General features: G+C 37.8%; 1 protein-coding gene across 6 annotated transcripts in view; it reads left to right on the forward strand.

The window, feature by feature from the left end:
• The first annotated feature begins 494 nt into the window (after positions 1-494).
• The window catches only part of CEP162 (centrosomal protein 162), a 45,303-nt gene continuing 24,884 nt past the window's right edge, over positions 495-20,913 (forward strand). The window contains exons 1-9 of one of the 6 annotated variants that reach the window (XM_071443688.1): positions 495-638; positions 1,374-1,548; positions 2,379-2,482; positions 7,136-7,274; positions 16,119-16,271; positions 16,535-16,721; positions 17,660-17,709; positions 18,923-19,038; positions 20,588-20,618. In XM_071443688.1, coding sequence (XP_071299789.1) covers positions 2,423-2,482; positions 7,136-7,274; positions 16,119-16,271; positions 16,535-16,721; positions 17,660-17,709; positions 18,923-19,038; positions 20,588-20,618 — 736 coding nt within the window. In that variant the 5' untranslated portion in view covers positions 495-638; positions 1,374-1,548; positions 2,379-2,422. Of the gene's footprint in view, positions 843-884; positions 1,032-1,373; positions 1,549-2,378; positions 2,483-7,135; positions 7,275-13,239; positions 13,453-16,118; positions 16,272-16,534; positions 16,722-17,659; positions 17,710-18,922; positions 19,039-20,587; positions 20,619-20,913 lie in introns of those variants that run through there. The other 5 variants (XM_071443723.1, XM_071443683.1, XM_071443706.1 and 2 more) reach the window with 5 other exon arrangements.

Genomic DNA, 20,913 nt, shown 5'->3' on the forward strand with positions numbered 1-20,913 from the left:
AGGCTGGTTCCTGAACGCTCGGACATGGAAACCCCCCAGCCTCAGGCTGGTTCCTGAGCGCTCGGACATGGAAACCCCCCAACCCCAGGCTGGTTCCTGAGCGCTCGGACATAGAAATGTCCCAACCTCAGGCTGGTTCCTGAGCGCTCGGACACGGAAACCCCCCAGCCTCAGGCTGGTTCCTGAGCGCTCGGACATGGAAACCCCCCAACCCCAGGCTGGCTCCTGAACGCTCGGACATGGAAACCCCACCTCCCCAACCCCGTCCGCCCTGACCGCTCAGAGACCACCCCCGCCCGCCAGGGGGCGCCGCTCCCCACGCCGTCCCCTTCCGCCAGTGCCGCCCATCAATGGCGCCCGGGCTCGTGCTCGTCCCCGTCCCCGTCCCCGTCTCTGTCCCCTCGCGTGTCCCGCGGCGGCCATGGCACCCCGGCCCGCCCCCTCCCGTCCCGTGTGGCCGCCCCGGTGCCGTGCGTCCCGCGGCGGGGCGGGCGGAGCAGAGGGAAGCGGATGGATTTGGCGGAATCACGTGACGCGGTCCCTGCTGCGGGCGGGACGGTGGCCGGGAGGGTTTCCCGGGCAACCGCGCCGCCGGCGAGCGGGGCCGCCGTGGCTGAGCGGGGCCCGGCGCGGTGCAGGTACGGGCCCGGTGCCCGGGCAGCGCACGGCTCCGAGCCGCGGCCAATTCCCTCTCCCGCTGCTCCCCGGGGCGCCCGTCGGGCCTTGGAGCCGAGCCCTGCCCTGCGCCCCCGAGCCCCGCGCTGCCCTGCGCCAGCCGCGCGTGTGCTCCAGGGAAAGCCGGAGGAGGAAGAGGATGGGGTCACGGCTGGGATGATTAAAAGGTTACGCGAAATGTGTTAGGCTGTTTAAGCTTTCCTCCATCCCCGTGGTTTAGCCATACCTCCTCAAAACTTCCGCTTTTTGGGCTGTGTTGTAGCATGTATCCCAACAAGTGCCGCCTTTGTTTTGTGCACGAAGTCATTTGTGAGCCGCCAGCTCTGAAGATATGGCTGAAAAGTATATTTGCCGAGGTTAATGTTTGCCTATGATCTTCTGTTACCGAAATTGTAAATATGTTTGTTGTCCTTGAAGTTACATATTGTTAGTTTTTATAAAAGATGTAATTAGAAGGTAGGCAGAAGAAAGCCGTCATTTTAATGGGAAGTAAAGATAATGTCAGGAGAATCACTTGGTTTTTCTGGCAAGGCTAGAATTAAATATTCCCCACTTGCTAAAGTAGCTGGCGCAGTTAGTAAATTGCTAAAGCATCCTGCGTTTAACATCGAGTGTGCTTTGATGTGAAAGTATAAAAGGATACTGGATTATGTGTGCCCTGAGAGGTAACGTTCCTAATCTCCTTACCATGTTTTCAGATATTGTCCAAATGCTTACATAAGGGTATCGTGCTGAATTCAACGCCTGGCCAGTCTGCTATAAAACTTCTTTTTTTTAACTGCCAAAGCCAAAGTGTCGGGTGGTCTATGGATGGATAAGGAGTGAAAGCAGGAAACAGTTGTCACAACTCGCCTGTCAAAATCAATTTACTAGGTAGGTAACAGTCCTGTGTACTGAGTGGGCTCCATACTGGGAGAAGTTTTATTTAATGGTAAAAGCACTTTTGCAAATGTTTAGCCCTTTTATGTTTACATCACACTTCTCGGGCTGGAAGATGCTAGTGCAGTTTAATGCTGCCATACATATGCAGTTTTGAAGGCAGCCATATGTGTTGAGCAGTGTGATACACAAAAGCTTTACAGCCTTTTGGTTGCTGGGCATATTTTATACCTGAAAAGTTAACGCAGACTTAGGGGAAGGAGAGGGGGGGCAAGTGTCATTGGCTTTCTCTGTCAGGGCAGATCAAACCAAATGCCATTCCCTAACCTTAAAAAGATTTACATGTATTTATTGTTTACTAAATCCAAAGCACAGCAGAGATGATGAAACAAAACTAACAGTGCCAGATGTTCCCAGTGTTGGAGAAGAAACATAGAAAGGAATTAAAAACCCTTAAAATGAAAATATTACTGCAATAGATTCTCTTTTGATTATTAACAAAATGCTTGGTTGCTAAGAGAGCTGATTTTTGAAGAAAAATGTAAAGATGCTGAAGTGAATAATATTTTCTTTATCCCTCAAAGTTTAGATGCTGAAGCTGGTGTTTTGGAAATGAGTATTTTGCTTGTAAGGAATTTGGGTGATCTAGATACATTTGTGCTGATTGTCTCATTCAGTAAATAGTTTTATCAGGGATGGGAGAATGATGTTTGTCATCTCTCAAGTTTTGGATTGGGGTTTTTTTGCTAATAGCTCTATTCAAGCAAATTATTAGGTTACATCAATTTCAGAATGCATTTAATTAACTTCAATTTAAATTTTAGTTTTTAGACTCAGTTGTTTGGAAGGTAAAATCCAGCTGCAAATTATGGCTCATCGATTTTCAAAGGAAGAATTAGATGAGCAGTTTGAAGAGTTTCTGAAAGAGGTATGTTTGAGAGCAAGGTCACATCTCTATTCTCTATTAAAAAATGGGGAAAATTGAGTATGGAAGAATATGAAATGTAAGATTCAGCTCTCCTTTTATGACATAATTAACATAGCTGTCTTATCTATGGGTCTTAATTGCTAAGCCAAATTCATACTATTTTGCTGTATTGAAATCAAGAGAAGAGTTTTGTAATTAAATAAATATTTTTGTCATTGCCTGGTTGTATCTTCAGAAAGAGCCCTTGGTTCTTGATATTTGTTTCAGTTTTATTGTTGGTGCTACTTAGTACCAGAAGCTTCAAATTGATGTATAATTGAAAATGAGGTTAAAAAAAATCTGCCTGTATACAAACACAAGCTACATTTTTTAAATTTCTGTATTTTTCTGTGCAGTGCTTACTTTCACTGAATTATATTTAAAAATTCTTGTATAAAATGAAGCATGTTGTAGTGATTAGAAAATTTGAATTTGATTCCTTTAATTCCTCATGGTGCTTCATGGTTTTGAGTAGTGGCAAAATCATGCAAGTCTGTGGGTTGTGACTTAAGCTAAGAATAATCAGACATGATTGAGATGCCCTGACTAGGTATGTTTTTTTCAATGCAAATAGACCTTTAATTTCAGAACTTGCCCTCTGGTCTGTCAGAACACAGTGTGGTAACCCTAAAACATAAATACAGCTACATAAGGCCTTTATTAGATATTAACTCTGTATATAAGCATAACTAGTGATGGCAGAGAATATTTGTGGAGTCTCTGTTATATGTAATGTATGCATGATTTTTTTTTTAAGTAGAGGCTGTGTTACAATTTAATGACTTGTGAAAAGTAATTTAATTTAATGATGTAACTAACTTAGCACTCTTGAACTCACTGAAATTATTAATGTTAGTAAAATTAGAAAACTAGTCTTTGCATTTCTTTCAAAATTCTTTACTTACGGTTGTTACAGAGGGAGCTGCTCTGGGGAAGAGAAAGGAGTTTTATTCTTTTATTTGTTATGCACATCTGTGAAAACTCTGCATGTGATTTCTTCTAGTATTCCATTCCTCATTTAACACACTCTTCTTCCCCCTCAGCTACTGCCCACATTGAGGATGCTCATTAAAAAATTCATGTGACTATTGAATTATTCTAAGTGGCATTTGGAATGTCCCAGAGAATGTAACTTTAACAATTCATGTCTTCATTTTTTTTATAATTTCAATCCAAAACTGTTTTCAAACTGCTAATCCAGTTTTTAAAAATATGCACTGTGATTTTTGCTAGCTAGATACAGACCCAGATAACAATGATGTTCTCTACTCTCTGTTATTTTTACACAGGCATCTTCTGCTATGTCCTTCTCCTTGCTTTTGTTTTTTATAAAAAGTGTTTGGCCTTTTAATACTAGAAAGATGAGAAACTGATGTGGTCCATTTCTTGAAATCTGTCTGTAGGTGATGTTTGTGTTGAGAGTGTCGCAGCAGGTGGGGAATAATAAAATCTGTTTCTCAGTAGATTGGAGCAGACTTAATATTGTTGAAGCAAATCTTTCAAAGAGGAAATGGAGCAGGATTTTTCCCTTTTAAATAACTCTTAATGAATCTGTGTTTGGGGTGAGGCTGTGTATGTATGTTTGTGATTAAAACATAGGAAGTTAAAAGAAAGACTGTATATACAGCTGGATGATGCAGGTCTAATATGAGGATTAAACTAAGTCTTCTGGCATATACACTGAACTTTAAAAGCTATCAGTGGGTTTTCTAGACTATTATTATACAGAAGGAAACACAAGTGTGTAATAACAATGACTGCATGTAGGATAAATCCTTTAATTATTCCCTCTGCCTGGTCATGCTTATTCCCAGCCCCTTGCCAAGACACCCTCTTGTCATCCATAATTCTTCCCATAATCCTTCCTCCTCCACTGTCTGTGTTCCTGTCGTACATCCACTCCTCACCATCAGTATCTTGTTTTGGTGTGCTTCCTCCTATTGTCAAATGGATTTCCCTTGAGCATCATCTGTCATACTGGTTTAGCTCCAGGTTTTCAGTGCTTGCTGTGACATTCTCTTGGTATGTGCTATGTGAGGAAGTCTTTCTAATACACAGTGCTTCTATTAAATGAATTAATTGCCCTTTTTTGATGACTCAAAGCAATGTGAAAAAGCTGTTGTCTGCTTCTAGTATTTTCAGTTGACCTTTGTTCTACTTGATATTCATGGATACTTGAGAAGGAAGACTTTCAAAAGGAAAGACTATACCATCCTTATTAGAATATCTGTAGAATGGTATCTGGAAGAGAAGCACTGCACATTAAGCCATGTTAGAGAAGCATTTTAACTTTTTATTAAAAGATCAAATAGATTAACATATTATTGTGTAATAAAAGCATATTTTGGAGTAGACTTATTTAATTAAAAAATACTGGGTTTATCTATTAATTAGGGCAACTAGTCATGAAAGTTTGAGTGGTTTGGATCAGGTAATACAGATCAAATTCTGTATTACCTACCTTTTTTAAGTTCCTTCACATGCAAAGGAGGTGGTAAACTGATGATGTGCTATGTAGTTGTTCTAGTTCTTAAAACTGCCTCTTTAGGCTTTTATCAATGCTGAGATTAAACAACTGACACTTTCTGTGTGTCTGTGTTGCTGAAAGGCTGAGAGGCTCTCCTATGGAGGAGGGGAAGGAAGAAGTTGGTGCCATTACTGGTGCTGAGAAGTCATTATGAGTCCAAAAAATTGATTGGTTGATTTACCTTTTTTTCAAAGGAAGGAAAAAAATTTGCAAGTTTTGCTGTTGGGACAACTGATATGCTGGGAAAAATGCAGCAGTATTTTTGTGTCAGCATTTCTCTCCCAGCTGCTGCACCTTTACTGTCTGCAGTTGACAAGATGGCTGGACATGGAAAGTTTCCAGAATTTGAGCACAGCCTGTGGGAGTTGCAGGTTCTTTAGTTACAATCTACTAAGGAGAATGAGCATTCACTGAAGTTCTGCTTGCAGAGCAGAGGATACTGTTAGTTGTAAAAGAAAGAGCAAGTGATAACAGAGCTTGCTTGAATCAAGCACCTGTCAGTGCTTCCAGCTAGCAGGAGGCAGTCTGACCTTTGGGGACAATGGCACTAGTACTTGTGTTGTGACTAGTGTCAGGAAATTGTTATTAATGGGATATTTATTATAAATCTAAAGCTGTTTTGTTCAATGTCACATAGCCAACTTAGAGAAATTGCAATACATCCTGCTGTCTAGCAGTTTTATAATTTATTAAAATTGTGGTTTTTTTAAAGTGCAAGGCTCAGAGCACTTCTTTCTTTCTAAGATGGATGACAGACATTTAGTTTTCTCTAGTGAAACTGAAAGCTCTAAAGATGTTCTTCATCAGAGATACTAATACGAATATTTTATTACAATTATTTTTCCTTAAATTATAGTTTTATATAATTGGCATTTGATTTTTGAATGAAGAAGTTGAAATTTTAGTCATATAGTAAAAGTAGGCTTTTATTGCAGTGTTTTTAATGTAATAGGAGGCAGTAGATTGCAGAGGCTTGTTTTAATAAAACATACCCTTGTGTTTTCTGTGTTAAGTATCCACAATCCTGTTGCCTCTAATATTGGGTTTATACTATCAGATTTTCTTATTTGTGACTATTACAAAGGCGAAGCTTTTGAAATTTTCCCATGTGATGCATTTCATATGTGAATTCTTTGTTCCTTACCGTTTATGGCTTTTACTAAGTCTGTGCACCATATTCTCTAAGACACTTTAGGACAATTGGCTTTAACAGTTGTAGCTAAAAATTTAGATTAAAATTATTCCATTCCCCCTAACCCCAGTTTGCTGCACAAAGAATATGTAGAACATAAGGGTGCAGTGCAGTAGTTTAATGAATATTTCCTTGTTCAGTGTGTGGATAGCTAATTGTGACTCTGAGCCTGCTGTAGGCCATAAAGAGCTTTATTAAAAGAAAGGAGCAGAGGTTAGTTGTCTTCTCTTTCCTGTTACTTATCAGTAACTTAAATTCATATGGTGTCCATACTCAGATTTTTTTTCCATTGATTCAAGCCATCAGTCAAAATCAGCATGGATGACTAACACATATGAAAGTTTAATACAGTTGGGTAGGAATGGCTCTGGCATTTCTATTATATTCCATGAATACAAAGTACAAAATTAATTTCTGAAATCTGATTTGCTGGCAGCCAGAATGTTGCTAGTGCACATTTATTTTTAGAAAAATAATTTAATATTAATTTTAATATTAATATTTTAAAAAATAATAATGTTCACATACAAAGCAAGGACAAGTTAAAATTGTTTCTGCTCTACTTCATTATCTTCAGGGATGTAGTCCAAGTTTTGGTTCTTATATGTCTTAACTAATTGAAAAAGAGCTGATTATGCTGTTCATTTTAACTTACATTCTCTGAAGAATTCCACTTTTAATATATCCAAATTCTGGCAGTGGGATTATTAAAATATACAGTTTTATTCCATATGAATATAGTTTTTGTTCCTTAATCAGTTTTGTCATGCATATACAAAAATGGCAAACAGTGGGGAGTAATGAGAGGCATCTGGACTCAGAAGTCCAGAATTGAGTGACTGAAACAATGTAAACATGTAAAAGCTCTCTTTAATCTTGTATGCAATTTATTCAGTCTTTTTCAGATGATTCACTTGGAAATCCAAAGAAAAAGTCCAGCATTCTTGAGAAACTGGGACAGCCCAGGAAGAAAGAAAAGAAGAAAAAGGATTCAGTGCCCTGGTGGTTATCTGAGGAAGACTCGGATGATGGTGGTAAATTTAAAGTTTTGCAATGTTTTGGCCAGAGGGGGTCAGGCTAGTTCTTTCTCATACTGCATGTTAGGCCTGGTTTGAGATTAAGCTGATGCCACTCAAGTGTTTTAGAATGTTACAGTGCAAGTTTGTAAAGCATAAAATTCAAATAGAATTGTATTTTTTTAATGATTCATATTCAAGCTGTATGCAAGCTGTCTGATGGGTTTTTTTCTGTAGCTTTTGAATTAATCAAACTTGTAAAAAATAAGCACATTATCAATAGTAAAATAATTAGAAAATATCATTTACAAACTCGCAGAAATATTTGTATATGTGTTTTGTAGCCAGCCTGTTCTTTATACTGACTTTTTATAGTTTTCTGTTTTCAAAACTGTAGTGGAAAAAGACCAGTTTGTATAAACGTATGCTAACTGCAACATTTGTAGTAGGTTGGAAAAGCACAAAGAAAGAAAAACTTTTCAACACCAGCTGAATCCAAGATGTATGTCTTCAGTATTCTCAACATTTCCCTTGCCAAGAACTGTGGCTCAAGGCGAAATGGGCTGTGATGACATGATTGCTGGTTCAGTATCGACACAGTCACATAGTTCTGGAAGAAAATATATAATTGTTTGCAAGCTTTCCACCTCTATGTTTTTTTATTTTCGACATTGTCTTCTTGTTGGGTAGTAAAACCTATAGTAGTGAGTTTCCACAGGATGTTTGCCCTCTTCTTCTTGTAGTAATTGGCGGTTTCTTAATTTTCATGATTCGTATTAATTGCAAGTGGACCCTAACATAAAGTTACAAAAATAATTTTTTTCATCTGACAGAGTTAAAATACTACTGGTAGTCTCAGATTTTAAGACTATCTGTCAGTGTCATCTTAGTGAGGAGTCAAATCCTAGTCAGCAGTTGTGCCATTTAGGCTTAATCCTAATAGGTGGTACCTGGACTTCTTATCTGTCTTGGCCTTTTAAGATGTTGATGTAAAACTCAGATGGATATGAGAAAATTCTTATCAGGTGGTTATGATATATGATGATTTCCTTTCAGCTTTTCAAATAATGTAAAAATGGAGTGTTCTTGCTGGGCAATGTGAGAATGAAGAGGTTACCATGACTTCATTTTTCTACATACTCTCAAAGAAAATTCTGATGACTTAGAAGCTCAGCACGTTTCCATGGTTTTTCTGAGATGCTTGAGGCAACCCAACTTTGATACTTATGGTAGAAAACACACTGAAATAGGTTACTAAAGGGCAGGCTGATTACAAGTTTTAGAGAAGAGTGCTTGTGTGGATTAAGTAAAATTAAAAACAGAGTCACCAGAAACAATGTGATTATATTGAGATGTTCTATCCAATCAATTTCTACCACTGTTTTTAAAATTAAGAATATCTTATCAGTTGTGCAGGTTAACTAGAGATAAAGCTATTAGAACTGGAACAAACTTTATCTACACTTTACTGATGTGTGAAATACCTGGTAAACTTTTCAAAGTGTCTCTTAAGAAAAGCTTCTCATTTAACAGGAAAACATTCAGAAGGTGAGCCTCCCCAGCTTTGCCAGTATGGAATCAATTTACATGCAAAAGAAGCTAGCCTGTTCATATTCATACTGTTGATGGTTTTTGGGGGTTTTTTTGGAGGGAGTTCAAAGTAATCTGTGTGTAATGCAATTTGACTCCAAGATCCAACATCTTGGCAGTTGGACATAACAAAGCTGAGAATATAGGAGTGAACGCCAAGTGTGCCAGATCCGTGCACAGAATTCTTCCCTGAGCACCGTTTTTGCCAGGCAGATTATTAGTTTTATTTCATTTACTGCTCTGTCGCCACTCTGCATAGAATAGCACACTCATGGAGCATATGCAGTAAGCCATATATCCCACCTACTACTTTAATACTGCCAAGCAGAGGGGCCTTTAATTCCTGCTAGAGGGCCTTCCACTTTCTGTCTTAGCAAGAAGGTGGTAACTCCATGGAATGAAGTTGGATCTCCTGGTTGTGGCATTCCATGAGGAAAGGGATATATTTGTCACACTGGACACTTGTAAATGGTATCAGTTGCAAAATGTGTGCTATGATGAATCCCCTTCTGCAAGGTAGGGTCTAGTTGTAGGGCAATTAACCTAGAGTCAAAAGAGAGCCATTTGCAGAGACCACCTTGACCACCTTTGGGATAAATTGAGTTTTCCTCTGCAGTTTTATGTGGCTATGATTTTACTTCATGTAGATGCATTTGTGGTGTTTTAAAATGACAGGTTGGGTGACTGTAAGGAATTCAGTGTGGATAGGCTTCCAGAACTGCTCATGTTTTCCTCTGTGTATCTCTCTGTTTTTCTTGTGTGCTTCCAAGTACTTTGTCAAATACTATTTTGCCATGTCTAATATTCTCAGCATGTGTTTGTTGTGTGGTGTGTTGCTCAAACTAATAACAGTGGATGATGGCACAGCAACATTGCAATATAAGTTACTGCACTGGATGACTGAGAAGATGATTTAGACTTGTAGTTCTTTGTAAGGTTATATGTAAACATCTCCTAAACAGCAAAATATTTTCTTATGGGAGAAAATAGTAACACTGCTGTGATGCTAACAAACATGAAAATAAACTAAATTTAATTTCAGGAAAGTGTAATGTCAGCATGCTTCAAAATTTTGTGGAGACCCTTGTGTGTCCTTCTAGGCTGGAACCTTCATATTCGTTGCAGATAGGACATAGTCAATAGACTATCAGCTAATAGAAGTGTTTTTAAAGTTGTTTTATCACAAAACAACTTTAAAAACAAAATTAGTGTTTTTAAAGTTATCATCATGAATCAAACTTATATAAATGCTTAAATCTACCTTCACCCACAGTGTGGCAGTGCATTCATTATAAATGTGTGCTCCATATGTATAAGTTGATGTCTTTGGGTGTGACTGTTTAGAGATAATGTTATCTGAAGAAAGTCTGGATAATTAGCTTGTGTAATACACCAAGCTGATATGTTGCTTGCAGTTTGAGGTTTTGAGTTACTTCATTATCTATGTCACACTTTCTTGAAAGACAAAGAGAAGAAGATTAAATATGTGCTCTACACTTACTTGTTGTCTGTTTTTTTTTTTTTTTCCAAGGCATCTTGTTGCAGAAGTCCCAGGAAATAGGTAGAGAGTTAAACTAATAGCCTGTTTCACTGAGAAGTATAAAGTACATTTTAAAATAACTCCATGAGTTATTCTAGTTTAAACTGTTTCCTCTTCAGCTTTAAACTGAAATGTGCAAATTACGATTCAAGACACTGTCTTCCATATTGGACAGGTTGGAGACTTAGGTGATGTCCTTTCTACTTGCTTTTGTCATTTAAATGATAAAAAGAAATCGGATACTAAGAATTCCTGTCCTGTCTTGCTTGCATGTCTGGTCCTGCTGTTTGTCTTTTCAAGATTTTCAAATAAAATTTGTTAAAGTGAGAAAAGAGAAGAAACTGACAGAAAGCCATGCTGAAGCAGTGGAAAATACTGAACAAAAGAGTCCCCATTCCCAGTCTGGTATTTGATTAAATATGTTTTGATATACTTATTCAGTATCAACCTTGTATTATTAGTGTGTTTTCTGTAGAAAACCCTTAGCAAACTGTCCATTTGACCAAGCTGCCACATACTTCTTTTATGATTTTCAAAAGAAATTAATAATTGTGTGAATTTTTGCTCAGTTGTTGTAGCATTATATATCCCTACATATAGTGATATAGTAGGACAGACAGTATTTCATGTCAGCCTGGGGAAAGGGGGAAATAACTTCAAAAATCTGAACAAAATGTACTAAGTACTAATGTACTTCCTATTTACTACATCTTTAGTAAATAGAATGTCTGTTATACTTCCTGCATTTCATACTCAAGAAATATTAATATTCATTGTTCTACTTGTTTAATTCCAAAGATAGCAGTCAGATAAGCATTTTACTTATTTTCTGTTGATGTAGTTCTTTTCCCTTTGCTTATAAATGTGCTGCTTTGTGCATGCTGCCCCTGGAATGGAGACAGCAGTTAGTATAAATGAAAAACTTAAATTGTTTAATCTGCACTGCAGGATTATTTTAGCCAGTGTAACTTTAGATTCAGCATTTTATGTGGTCATTTTGTTATCTGAAAAGAAACTCCAGCAAATAAGTAGGAATTATAAGTATTGATCCATTAAATACTTCTGTATAAAAGACAACAGCAATTAACTTGTCCTGATTTAAGCATGGCATAGGTGTTAAATTCAAGCAGATCAGTAATGTTTTGGAGAGCCATGAAAATGTAATATTTGGCACTTGGTCTTTGGATCATGTTGGTGATGTAGTTTGTAGACTATAGAACATCTCCTGTGTTAGTTTTCTAGAGTGTATGTGCAGTCTAGAAAATGTATGTATATATTTTCATAAGCCTCATTTGCATAGAATAGGTGTAAAGCATCTAGATCTGGGAGATAAATACTAAAAATTAATTTATTTCTCAAATCAGGATTAGTATTTGAAATATACTAATAGGATGGGCTAATACTAATGGAATAGGAGGACCTCTGTACTTATTTCAAATTACTGTTTTAAAAGGTATCAGGTGTTTGCATTATTTGTAATAGATGGTATGCTGAAAACACTTCTAGTTTCCCAGTAAGTGTAGGAGAATATAGATTTAGAGGAGTATTGCCTTGCTAGTGAACTTCCTCATTAGTTGAGGGAATAAAGGACCTATGCATCGTATCAGAATGGATTTATTCAATTTCTCTTCTTGCTGCACCAGCTTCCTTTAGTTATCTTGGGTGTTTGAGCTGTGTTAAGGTCTGGTCACATATCCCCATACTCCTGTTCTAAATAGCAGAAGTATTTGTCTCGATGTCCTAGCCTACTCTCTCTTTCAAAAGAGGTGAACTCAAAAGACCCATAAATAAGAGTTTTATCAGAATTACTCAATTCTGAAGCCTCTTCCACTGTGACAATTTTAACATGGCAAAATCCAACACAGACCATCTGGCTAGCCTAAGGTATATGAAGGCTGTAGTGTAGCTGTAAGAGTCCAGAGGAGGCCACTAAGGTGGTCAGAGGGGTGGAGGACCTCTTCTATGAGAAAAGGCTGAGAGAATTGGCTTTGTTAAGCCCAGGAAAGTGACTTCAGGGTGACTTAACTGTGTCCTTGCAGTACATGAAGGGAGCCTGCAAGAAAGTTGGAGAGAGACTTTTGACAGGAGCATGTAGTACAGGCCAAGGGGGAATGATACCACTCTAAAAGAGAGTAGCTTTAGATTAGGTATTAGGAGGAAGTTCTTTGCTGTGACGGTGAATGGGTTGCTCAGAGAAGCTGTGGGTGCCCCATCCCTGGAAGTGTTCAAGGCCAGATTGGATGGGTCTCTGAGCAGTCTGGTCTAGTGAAAGGTGTCCCTGCCCATGGCAGGGGCATTGGAGCTGGATGGTCTTTAAGGTCCTTTCCAACTCAAATCATTCTGTGATTCTTTGATCATGAGAGCAGTTTTCAGCATAGGTGCTGTTATCTAAAACTTAATTCTGCTAACATGAATGGAATTTGCTTTGCTGCTGAGCAAGTCCCCACAAGGGTTAGAGCAAACAAATGCAGTTCTTATATCTGACAGTGATAAAGACAGTAATAATTTATACTGATGTACCTATGTTTTCCCACTTTTCTTTGTACCAGCCTACATGCTTCCTTTCAAACCTTGTAGTAAAAACCTTTTACTCATGAAGTAATTTTACTAGTTTTCTTTGTTTTCAGGTCATTTATTGAGCTCCTAGAAGAGTGTAATTGAATACAAAGTGTACCTGTATCAAGAATCTTTTTAAAAATAAGAAAAAAAGGATAGAGAAGAGTAGTTCTATTTCCAGAAGTTACAAGTATTTACTTTAGTTTTTACTTACAGGTAGAAAATTAGAAGTAATTCAGTGTACAAGAAACTGAACTGTATTACTTTTTCAGAAGTGTCACTTTGAAGTCTCACATCTTGTTCTTCTCTTTATTCCCTGTCCACTATGCATTAAAATTTATAATGCTTATGGACACTTAGAAGTAGTTCCCTCTAAATCTTCCAGTGCATCTCGCAGCAAGGCTTTGTCTAAATCCAAAATGTTGGAAAAATTTCATAAGGACAAGAAATATTCGTACTTAAACAAAGAAGAAGGAGCCCTTGCTTCTGACAGTCCATGCAATTCTGAGGGTAACAAATTTACTGTATTTTTATGGTATTAAAAAGGTAAAATGACTCAATTCTGACAGTCTTGGTCAGATTAGGAAAAAAAGAAGTTACTTTTTTGAAGTAGATGTTTGTTATTATCAGTTTGAGTCCTTTGTATTTGTTTTTAAATGTTTCTCTGCAAGTATGGTCGTTATAAATACTCAAAGTGAAACTCAGGTTCTTATTTTAATTCATTTCAAGTGGCTGTACTTGAAAAAAAGAATACCGTATATCATTAGCCTTACAAAATGTTGCTTAGAAACATACAGGTAGTGAAATCTTTGGCATTCAAGATAACTACTTAAGGAGCTTTTAAGAGAAGTAACAAATACCCACCCCACAAAAACAGATGGCTCTTGCTAACCTCACTGAAATCCATGGGACTCTTCAAACACAAAAACACAATGAAGAGACTGTTAAATCCATATGAGTTGATATTTTCTCCAGGTTTGATTGAGTTTCTCAGAGTCCAGATTGTGTAGGGTGAGAGAAAACAAATATTCTTGCCTTCACTAGCCGTGAGTGGTGTGTGTGGGTGTTGAGAGTGGCTAAGTTGCAAAGTTTAATAGCTGCAGAAACAGTATTTGATTTTCAGATTATTAAGGAAGGTGCTTTTTAAAAAAAACTCTGATTTGACTCAAACCCTAACTAGCAAAATATTTAAAAATTATTAGATAGCTTACATAAACCCTGTGAAGCCTCCAAGATCATTGTACATCTGCTGAGAAATTTCACTCTATATCAGATGATTTACATTAAAAAAACACAGGAAAATGTTTTCTTTAAACTTTTGTTCTATTAAACATTCTAATTGGGTTTTTTTACTGTTGTATAATCCCTTCTCCTTTCTTGCAAATCTCTAGATAGGAGGTCAGTTGCAGTTACCATTTGATTCTGCTAATATATTCTCATTCAAAAATAGGGTGTTGGAGGTCTGGTGAGGGTATGGCTAATCTAAAGCTCTGCAAAAAACTTGTGACCCAGCTGCAAACAGATTCCTATTTGCTGTCTTGATAACTAGAATAGAGTGCATCTGAGTAAATTACTTTAAATTACTGCATTTGGCTACCTGAGAAATGGGCTATTTGTAGTTTTTTACTTCTTTTCAGCACTTTGAGCTTTCCATTTTCTGCTTTTCAATGTAGCAATATGTATTTATTTAGGCATTAACTTTCTATACATGTGGAGCTTGCCTTTTAGACAATGTCTCTGACATTTATTTGTTGCATGCAGGGCAAGTCAGTCAGAGCTCTATATTGAAGAGAGAGCTGAGGTTAGATACAGGGATGGGGATTTCCAAGGTGTGGAATCTTCTGCACTTAGCCTCCCAAAAAGACATGCAAGCGGACTTTATCATTAAAATCCAGAAAGTAAACCTATTCTGTTTCTTTAAAAAGGAGGCTCTTACAATCAGAATGGACATGCTGAGGGCTGCCCAGTAGGGAGGGAAAAGGTATTGAGGCTCCTACTTTCCCACCTTCCCTCACCCTAAGTACATTTGTAGTACCAAAGGGAAAGGATTGTCCATTGTCATGATATAGGCAAGTATGGCATTTTTAAATGGGACTTGTGTAGAGAACAGAGGGAGATCCTAGAGCTGAAGCACTTGGTCAGCACATGGAAGACTGATTTAGTGTAATTGATGTATGGATCTCCTCCAGTCTCCTGCAGCAGGAAATGAGCTGTTGTCAGTGTCTTCATCCTTCTGGTGTGCTCAGTACAAGGACACAGCTACATCTCAACATCATGTGGCCAGGCAGGACAAAAAATTCTGTGTTACCAACTGACGATTCATGTTGGAAAAAACAGACTTAGTTTATGTTCCCTTCTGTGAGAACTGTTCAATAACTTCATGTGTCATTTGATAAAATGCATAAGCAGCTTTTCTCCTATCCCACCTCCAATGAGAACTTATTCAGAATCTGAGTATAAACCTGTGTGTTTTGCAGGCAGGCAGAAGGGAGTATTTGAACTAGGAGTGTCCTGCGATATCTGGCTTTTAGTCTTCCATAAGGAAGTAGATATGGCAGTGTTCTGCCTGAGAGCCAGGAAAAAGTTGTTAGGGTGATATTGAACCCTCACAACAGTGAAATTGCAATTAGGAGAGAGCAGCTACAAATTGTAGTTGCATAAATGTGTAGAATGGCATAACTGGGTGTTCATCAGTGACTTTTAAGAGACTTTGATTACTATTTTTTTCCTTATAGACTTTAAGCAACAAATGAAATGTAGCTGCCAAGCCAATGGCTTAGCAAGTTTAAAAAATCTGTGGTGATCTGAGGTAGTAAATCAAATAAAATGGACTGGGTTTTAAGAAAGAAATGTCAATTTCTGTATAGGGTCTGTGTGTGAAATTGTCTTTCATGAGTAATGTGATAGTAATTCAGGTGCATTTGACTCATGCTGAACTTTAGGTATGTGTGCAAATATGAAAGATAGGAAGATAATGTTTATAATAGCTTAATGAATTAAACAAGATTTACATATAGAATCAGTGGAAATTAGGTGAATGCGACTCGTGAGACTGCACATCTTTGCAGTTGCGATGCGAGATTAAAACTGGTAGTTCTGGAAGGAGACTAGAAAAATGATGTGTCATTCAAGTAACTTTTAGATGGTAGTCAAGAATATTGCAACTTTGTTCCTAGGAATGCTTGAAACCAATGGAAACTTTCTCAAGATGCAAAACACTTCACAGCCTGTGGGAGAAGGTCATGAAAACATGGATGTGGAAAAGATGCAGCTTGAGAAAAGTAATGGAGATGCTGTATCTTTGAGTAGAGACAGCCTGGAAACAAATGGTGAGAACTGAGACCCCAACATTTCGTCAAGTTAACTAGATCAAAATAAGTTACTATTAAAAGCAGTTTACCTTCATTCATTTCAAGATGGGATTCTTCAGTTCTGTCAGCTGTGTCGTGAACTGAAGTCTCCTAGTACTAGTTTGTAATGATTTGATACCATTAATACTTTATAAGTCTGGCTGTAGTTGTTGTTAACTATTTTGGCTATTCTGTGTGGACATAGAGCACAGACACATTTTATTTTCTTCTCTGAAATTTAGATTCAGTTTTAGCTTCTGGGCCTAATCAAAGCATCATAGGAGTTGGATTGGATACCTTGGAAGAGCAAGAAGAAAAAGAGATCTTCTTTGCCAAGCTTGAACGAGAAGCTTCCTCTACTCTTGATTATTCAAGATTAAATAAAGAGCTGGATTCCAATGATTCTGTCATACTAGCACCATTTGTACGGTAATTTAGAGGGAAGAAAGGTTGTGGACTGTATTAGTGGGCACATGTGGATTGGGTATCACCACTGAGATCTTGTTGGATGATATCCTGTATATAATTTCAGACAGTTTTTTGTTTGTTTATTGTGGTCTGGCTTTTTTTCTTGAAGACAAGGAAAGAAATGAGCTTAATAAATAAAAGTGAGAGCATGAGTTAGTGATGACTGGATGTAGCTCCACAGTCTGGTGCATAACTCAGTAGTAACAACATTCATAAATGTAAGGGGTAACTAAATGAAGAGGTAACAACGATAATAACAAGGAAATAGATCAGGAAGCATTCTGTGTCACTTTAGACATGATATTACAAATGAATCTAGAGGAAAGATCCTTAATCTTCATAGACTAGGGCAACCCATTTATAATCAGTTACGTGAAAATAAGTTCCGACATCTGTGAGAGGAATGGATGAAGGGGAAGTTTGGGCTACTCTTGGTGAAAATGCTGAGTTCAGAGGTGGCTTCTGATGTGAAAACAGTTGGAGGAGCAGAATTCTGGAGAGGTTTAGATAAGAGCAAAACTTCTGTTTTATGGGAAAAGGGGAAAGAAAGGAGAGGTGGGTGGTCTTTAAAATTATTTTTTTAATCCAGAATGACAGGGTCAGAACAGGAAGCAAACCTTGATGATAAAAATATTTTTGAGGAGTTAATGTAGATGTTGAAGAGAATGCAGAAAGGGAGTGGTTTTAAGAATTAGATTGAGAATTTTAGCTGGGAAATACTTTATTTTAATAATTGCTGACTTTTACAACTTTTCTTACCTTTGATTTGATTTGTTGGACAAATTACAATTTTTTCTTTTATTACTAATTGTAAGAAGTATCAGAGTGTAGAGTTCCAAGAAAAAAAAGTATATTTATTTGCTGTCCAAAAAGAGTAGAATTTTCATTTTATTTCTCAGAAATGAAAATGCTGAAAAAGAAGAAGAACCTGCACATGAAGAGAAATCTGGTAATACAATCTTTTATTTTACCTGTAGTTCTTACATCAGCCTTTTAGGCTGCTGTTGCATTATGACTGTGCATCTGTTATTCATACAGAGGTGTTAAGGGGTTTACTTTTTCTTCTGTGCTTTTTCTTTTCTTAAGTGGATTTTTAATCTATTGTAAACCAAAAGACAAAAAAAAAAGGGGGGAAAAAGTAGTAAAAATCCTGCATCATTCATGAATGGAAAAAAAACCTCTGGTGTCAAAATTTGATTTACTCCAATGTCTTAACTGTCATCTGCATTTTTGTGCCTGAGTTTAACCTCTCATACCTGAGTTTAATCTCTGTAATCTGCAGTATTACTCTTATCTGATTTCCCCTCAAAATTTTCATGCTACATTTCTTGCTTATTTGTCTTTCATTTGTCATGTCTCTTTATTTTATGCTTCATTGCTGTCATATGATAGTGTGTATTCATGTAATTTAATGGATTGTATTTTAAAATTTATATATTCAGCTGAAATTTTGAGAGGTCCTGTTGTCAGGATTGAATTTCCCAAGCATAAGGAGGATGTATTTGTAAACCATAAACACATAAAGAACACATTATGATCCGGGGTTTTGCAAGGGTTCTAGGTTTAAGTGTTGTAGATAATGCAGACACTGGAGCCTGTTAACCACAGGAGCTGAGTGGGAGAGATACAGCAAAAGAGAACTGAAACTTGTGAAAGGATCTAGGTAACTGAAGGAAAAGCCTTTGGCTTGCTTGTAAAGTTCATTCTCTGACACACTTGGGTTTAAATAGTGCTTACTCTTGAGAGTGGCTTTTGGCCCACCAGAGCAGGTCATAAGAAGCCAAATTACAGATTCTGAGCCTCAAAACTGTCTTAAGTGTATGTACAGAGTACTTTATCTACAGCGTTGGAATTGCATCATTGCACCCCTAAGTGAGAGAGAGTAATTGAATAAAAGGGGTCAGTTCAAGTACACCTTGAGGAGACAAAGCATATCTGATCACAAGGCAAGCTTCCTTTGAATTTAGAGATATTATGTGTGACTTTCACTGTAGTTTTAGTACCACACTCAGTTTTGGAAACTTTCTGTTTCCTTTGTAAAAGGAGTAACATTAGCAGTAGCTGTTCTTACACAAGGCACTGGGGAAGAGGAAATAGCTGTCTCTTAGTGCTTTATCTCCTTGAGTATTCATTCTGTTTGACATTTATTTTTACTCTTTTAGGTAGCTACAGTGAAGATTTTGAAGAAGAAACAGATACTAAACCTGCCGTTAAAACTGAGGGAGATCAGATGAATCAAAACATCATGTCAGAAGTTGATTTAAGTCCTCAAGAACAGGTATAGCTTGCTGAATGTTTCTGTTACTTGCAGGAATTTTAAAAGCTCTGCAATATGTTACTAAATATAGTAAACCTTTATATGATACATCCTGTCTGAAAGAATATAGTGGTTCTCAGACTATATCTTTCTATTAAGGATATGCACTTCCCTGTGCTAGATCATAGAAGGGGTTAAGTTCTTCACAGGGTTTTCTGCTTACTCCCCTTTGAGTTAAGAAATGAGGATGGAAGTTCACAAATGATGAGCTCAGGTGGAAACTCGGCCTCAGGATGGGTAGTGATTATTCTCTCAGAGCTTTTGAGGTGCAAGTGACACAAACTACTGGAATTAATTCTGTGCAGAGAAGCCCTTTGGACAGAGGACCCAAAAATCTTCACTGTATGAGCTGTGAGGGCACTGCTGTCCACTGGCTTGCTCAGGTCTTCTGATGTGTAGAACATGTGGTTGGAGCACATGGCTGCATCCCTGGAGCACACATTCAGATTTGGGTTTTTTTTCAAAAGAAGTCTACAGAGCATCATGTATTCATTTTCACTAGGTAAACTTATTTGGTTTTTTTGTTCTTTTTAAATAAATTTATTAGAGTGGTATTTCTAGTAAATGTTTGAAAAGTTAGAATGGAGCTGTAAATAATGTCCTTACTGCTACTTAACTTCCATTTTTCAAATTACAATAAAAGAGAACCAGGAATATGCAGAGGAACATTTAATTTCTATTCACTTGTGAAAAGGTTTATAGAGTGGAGCAGTGGCCGGTGAAAAGTGAAACGCCCAGGCTAGATAAGTGTCCAGCCAACCTCCAGCCAGTCAGGCACTTCCCCAACCCGGAGTCAGGGGCTTGTGCTTAAGGCGATGTCAGGCCTTGCGGACGTGTGGCCGCAGTAAAGAGCTCCGAAGTCGCAGGATGAAATGAAGAGGCGACCCTCAGTTTCTTCGGGGGGGTGGTTTTATTGGTAGGGAAACGTGCAGGTTCGGTGGAAGAAGCTGAGAGCCCCGAGGCAGGGAAAAAGCCTCGGTTTTACAGAGGGTGGGAGGGGTGAAAGATAGCAAATCAGAGAGGGATACATTAAGGATTGGCATGATCGGAGAACCCATCAAACACAGTTGCGGGAGGGACCCTGGCCCCTAACCCAATCACTCGACACCCTGGCCCGAACTCTCTAGAAAAAGAGGCAGGGGTGTCGAGTGACAGGCAGGCTGCCAGGGGTGGGGAACAAGAAAGATACATTTGGTAACCAAGACAACTGGGGAGGGGTTTGGGGATTGACACAAACTGGTAACAGGGCAGGACTTTCTGAGAGAACAATGGAGGGAAAACTGAACAAGCATAAAACACACCACAACAATAGAGTACAGCACGTTGAAAACTTTATGGCATCCTAAGGAGGATTTTTGAGAGAGGTGCCTATTCTTGGAGAATGAATAACTGGTTAGTTCTAAGTTCTAAAAACTGTTTTTAGGTATTGGACCAACTTCTAAAGTTTGTCCAATATTTTTTCCTGATACTCAAAAAGTAATTGTTTGTTTGTTTGTTTGTTTTTTGTTAGGAAGAAGCAAACACTGGCATGCTGGCTAAAGGTAAAATATAAACTTTGTCCAGTGGAAGAAGATTAAATGGAACTTTTTGAAACTTGCTTACTTGATTTTTACTATTTTGATATTTTTCACCTTATTTTATTGTGTTCTACTGAAAATACATTGAATTTAAATAGTTAAAAATAATCTACATATTAACACTTCAAGGTAATCATCAATGTATTTTTATATTTATTACACCTACTCAGAACTCAGACTTGTAATCAGAGTTCATTGGTTTTCCACTAATGGCAATAAAATAATTACATAGTATTTTTTGTATACTTAAGACATCATG

Source organism: Agelaius tricolor, unplaced genomic scaffold (assembly GCF_023055355.1).
Source record: "Agelaius tricolor isolate 1412-34295 unplaced genomic scaffold, bAgeTri1.0.p SCAF_1, whole genome shotgun sequence".
Taxonomy (NCBI): domain Eukaryota; kingdom Metazoa; phylum Chordata; class Aves; order Passeriformes; family Icteridae; genus Agelaius; species Agelaius tricolor.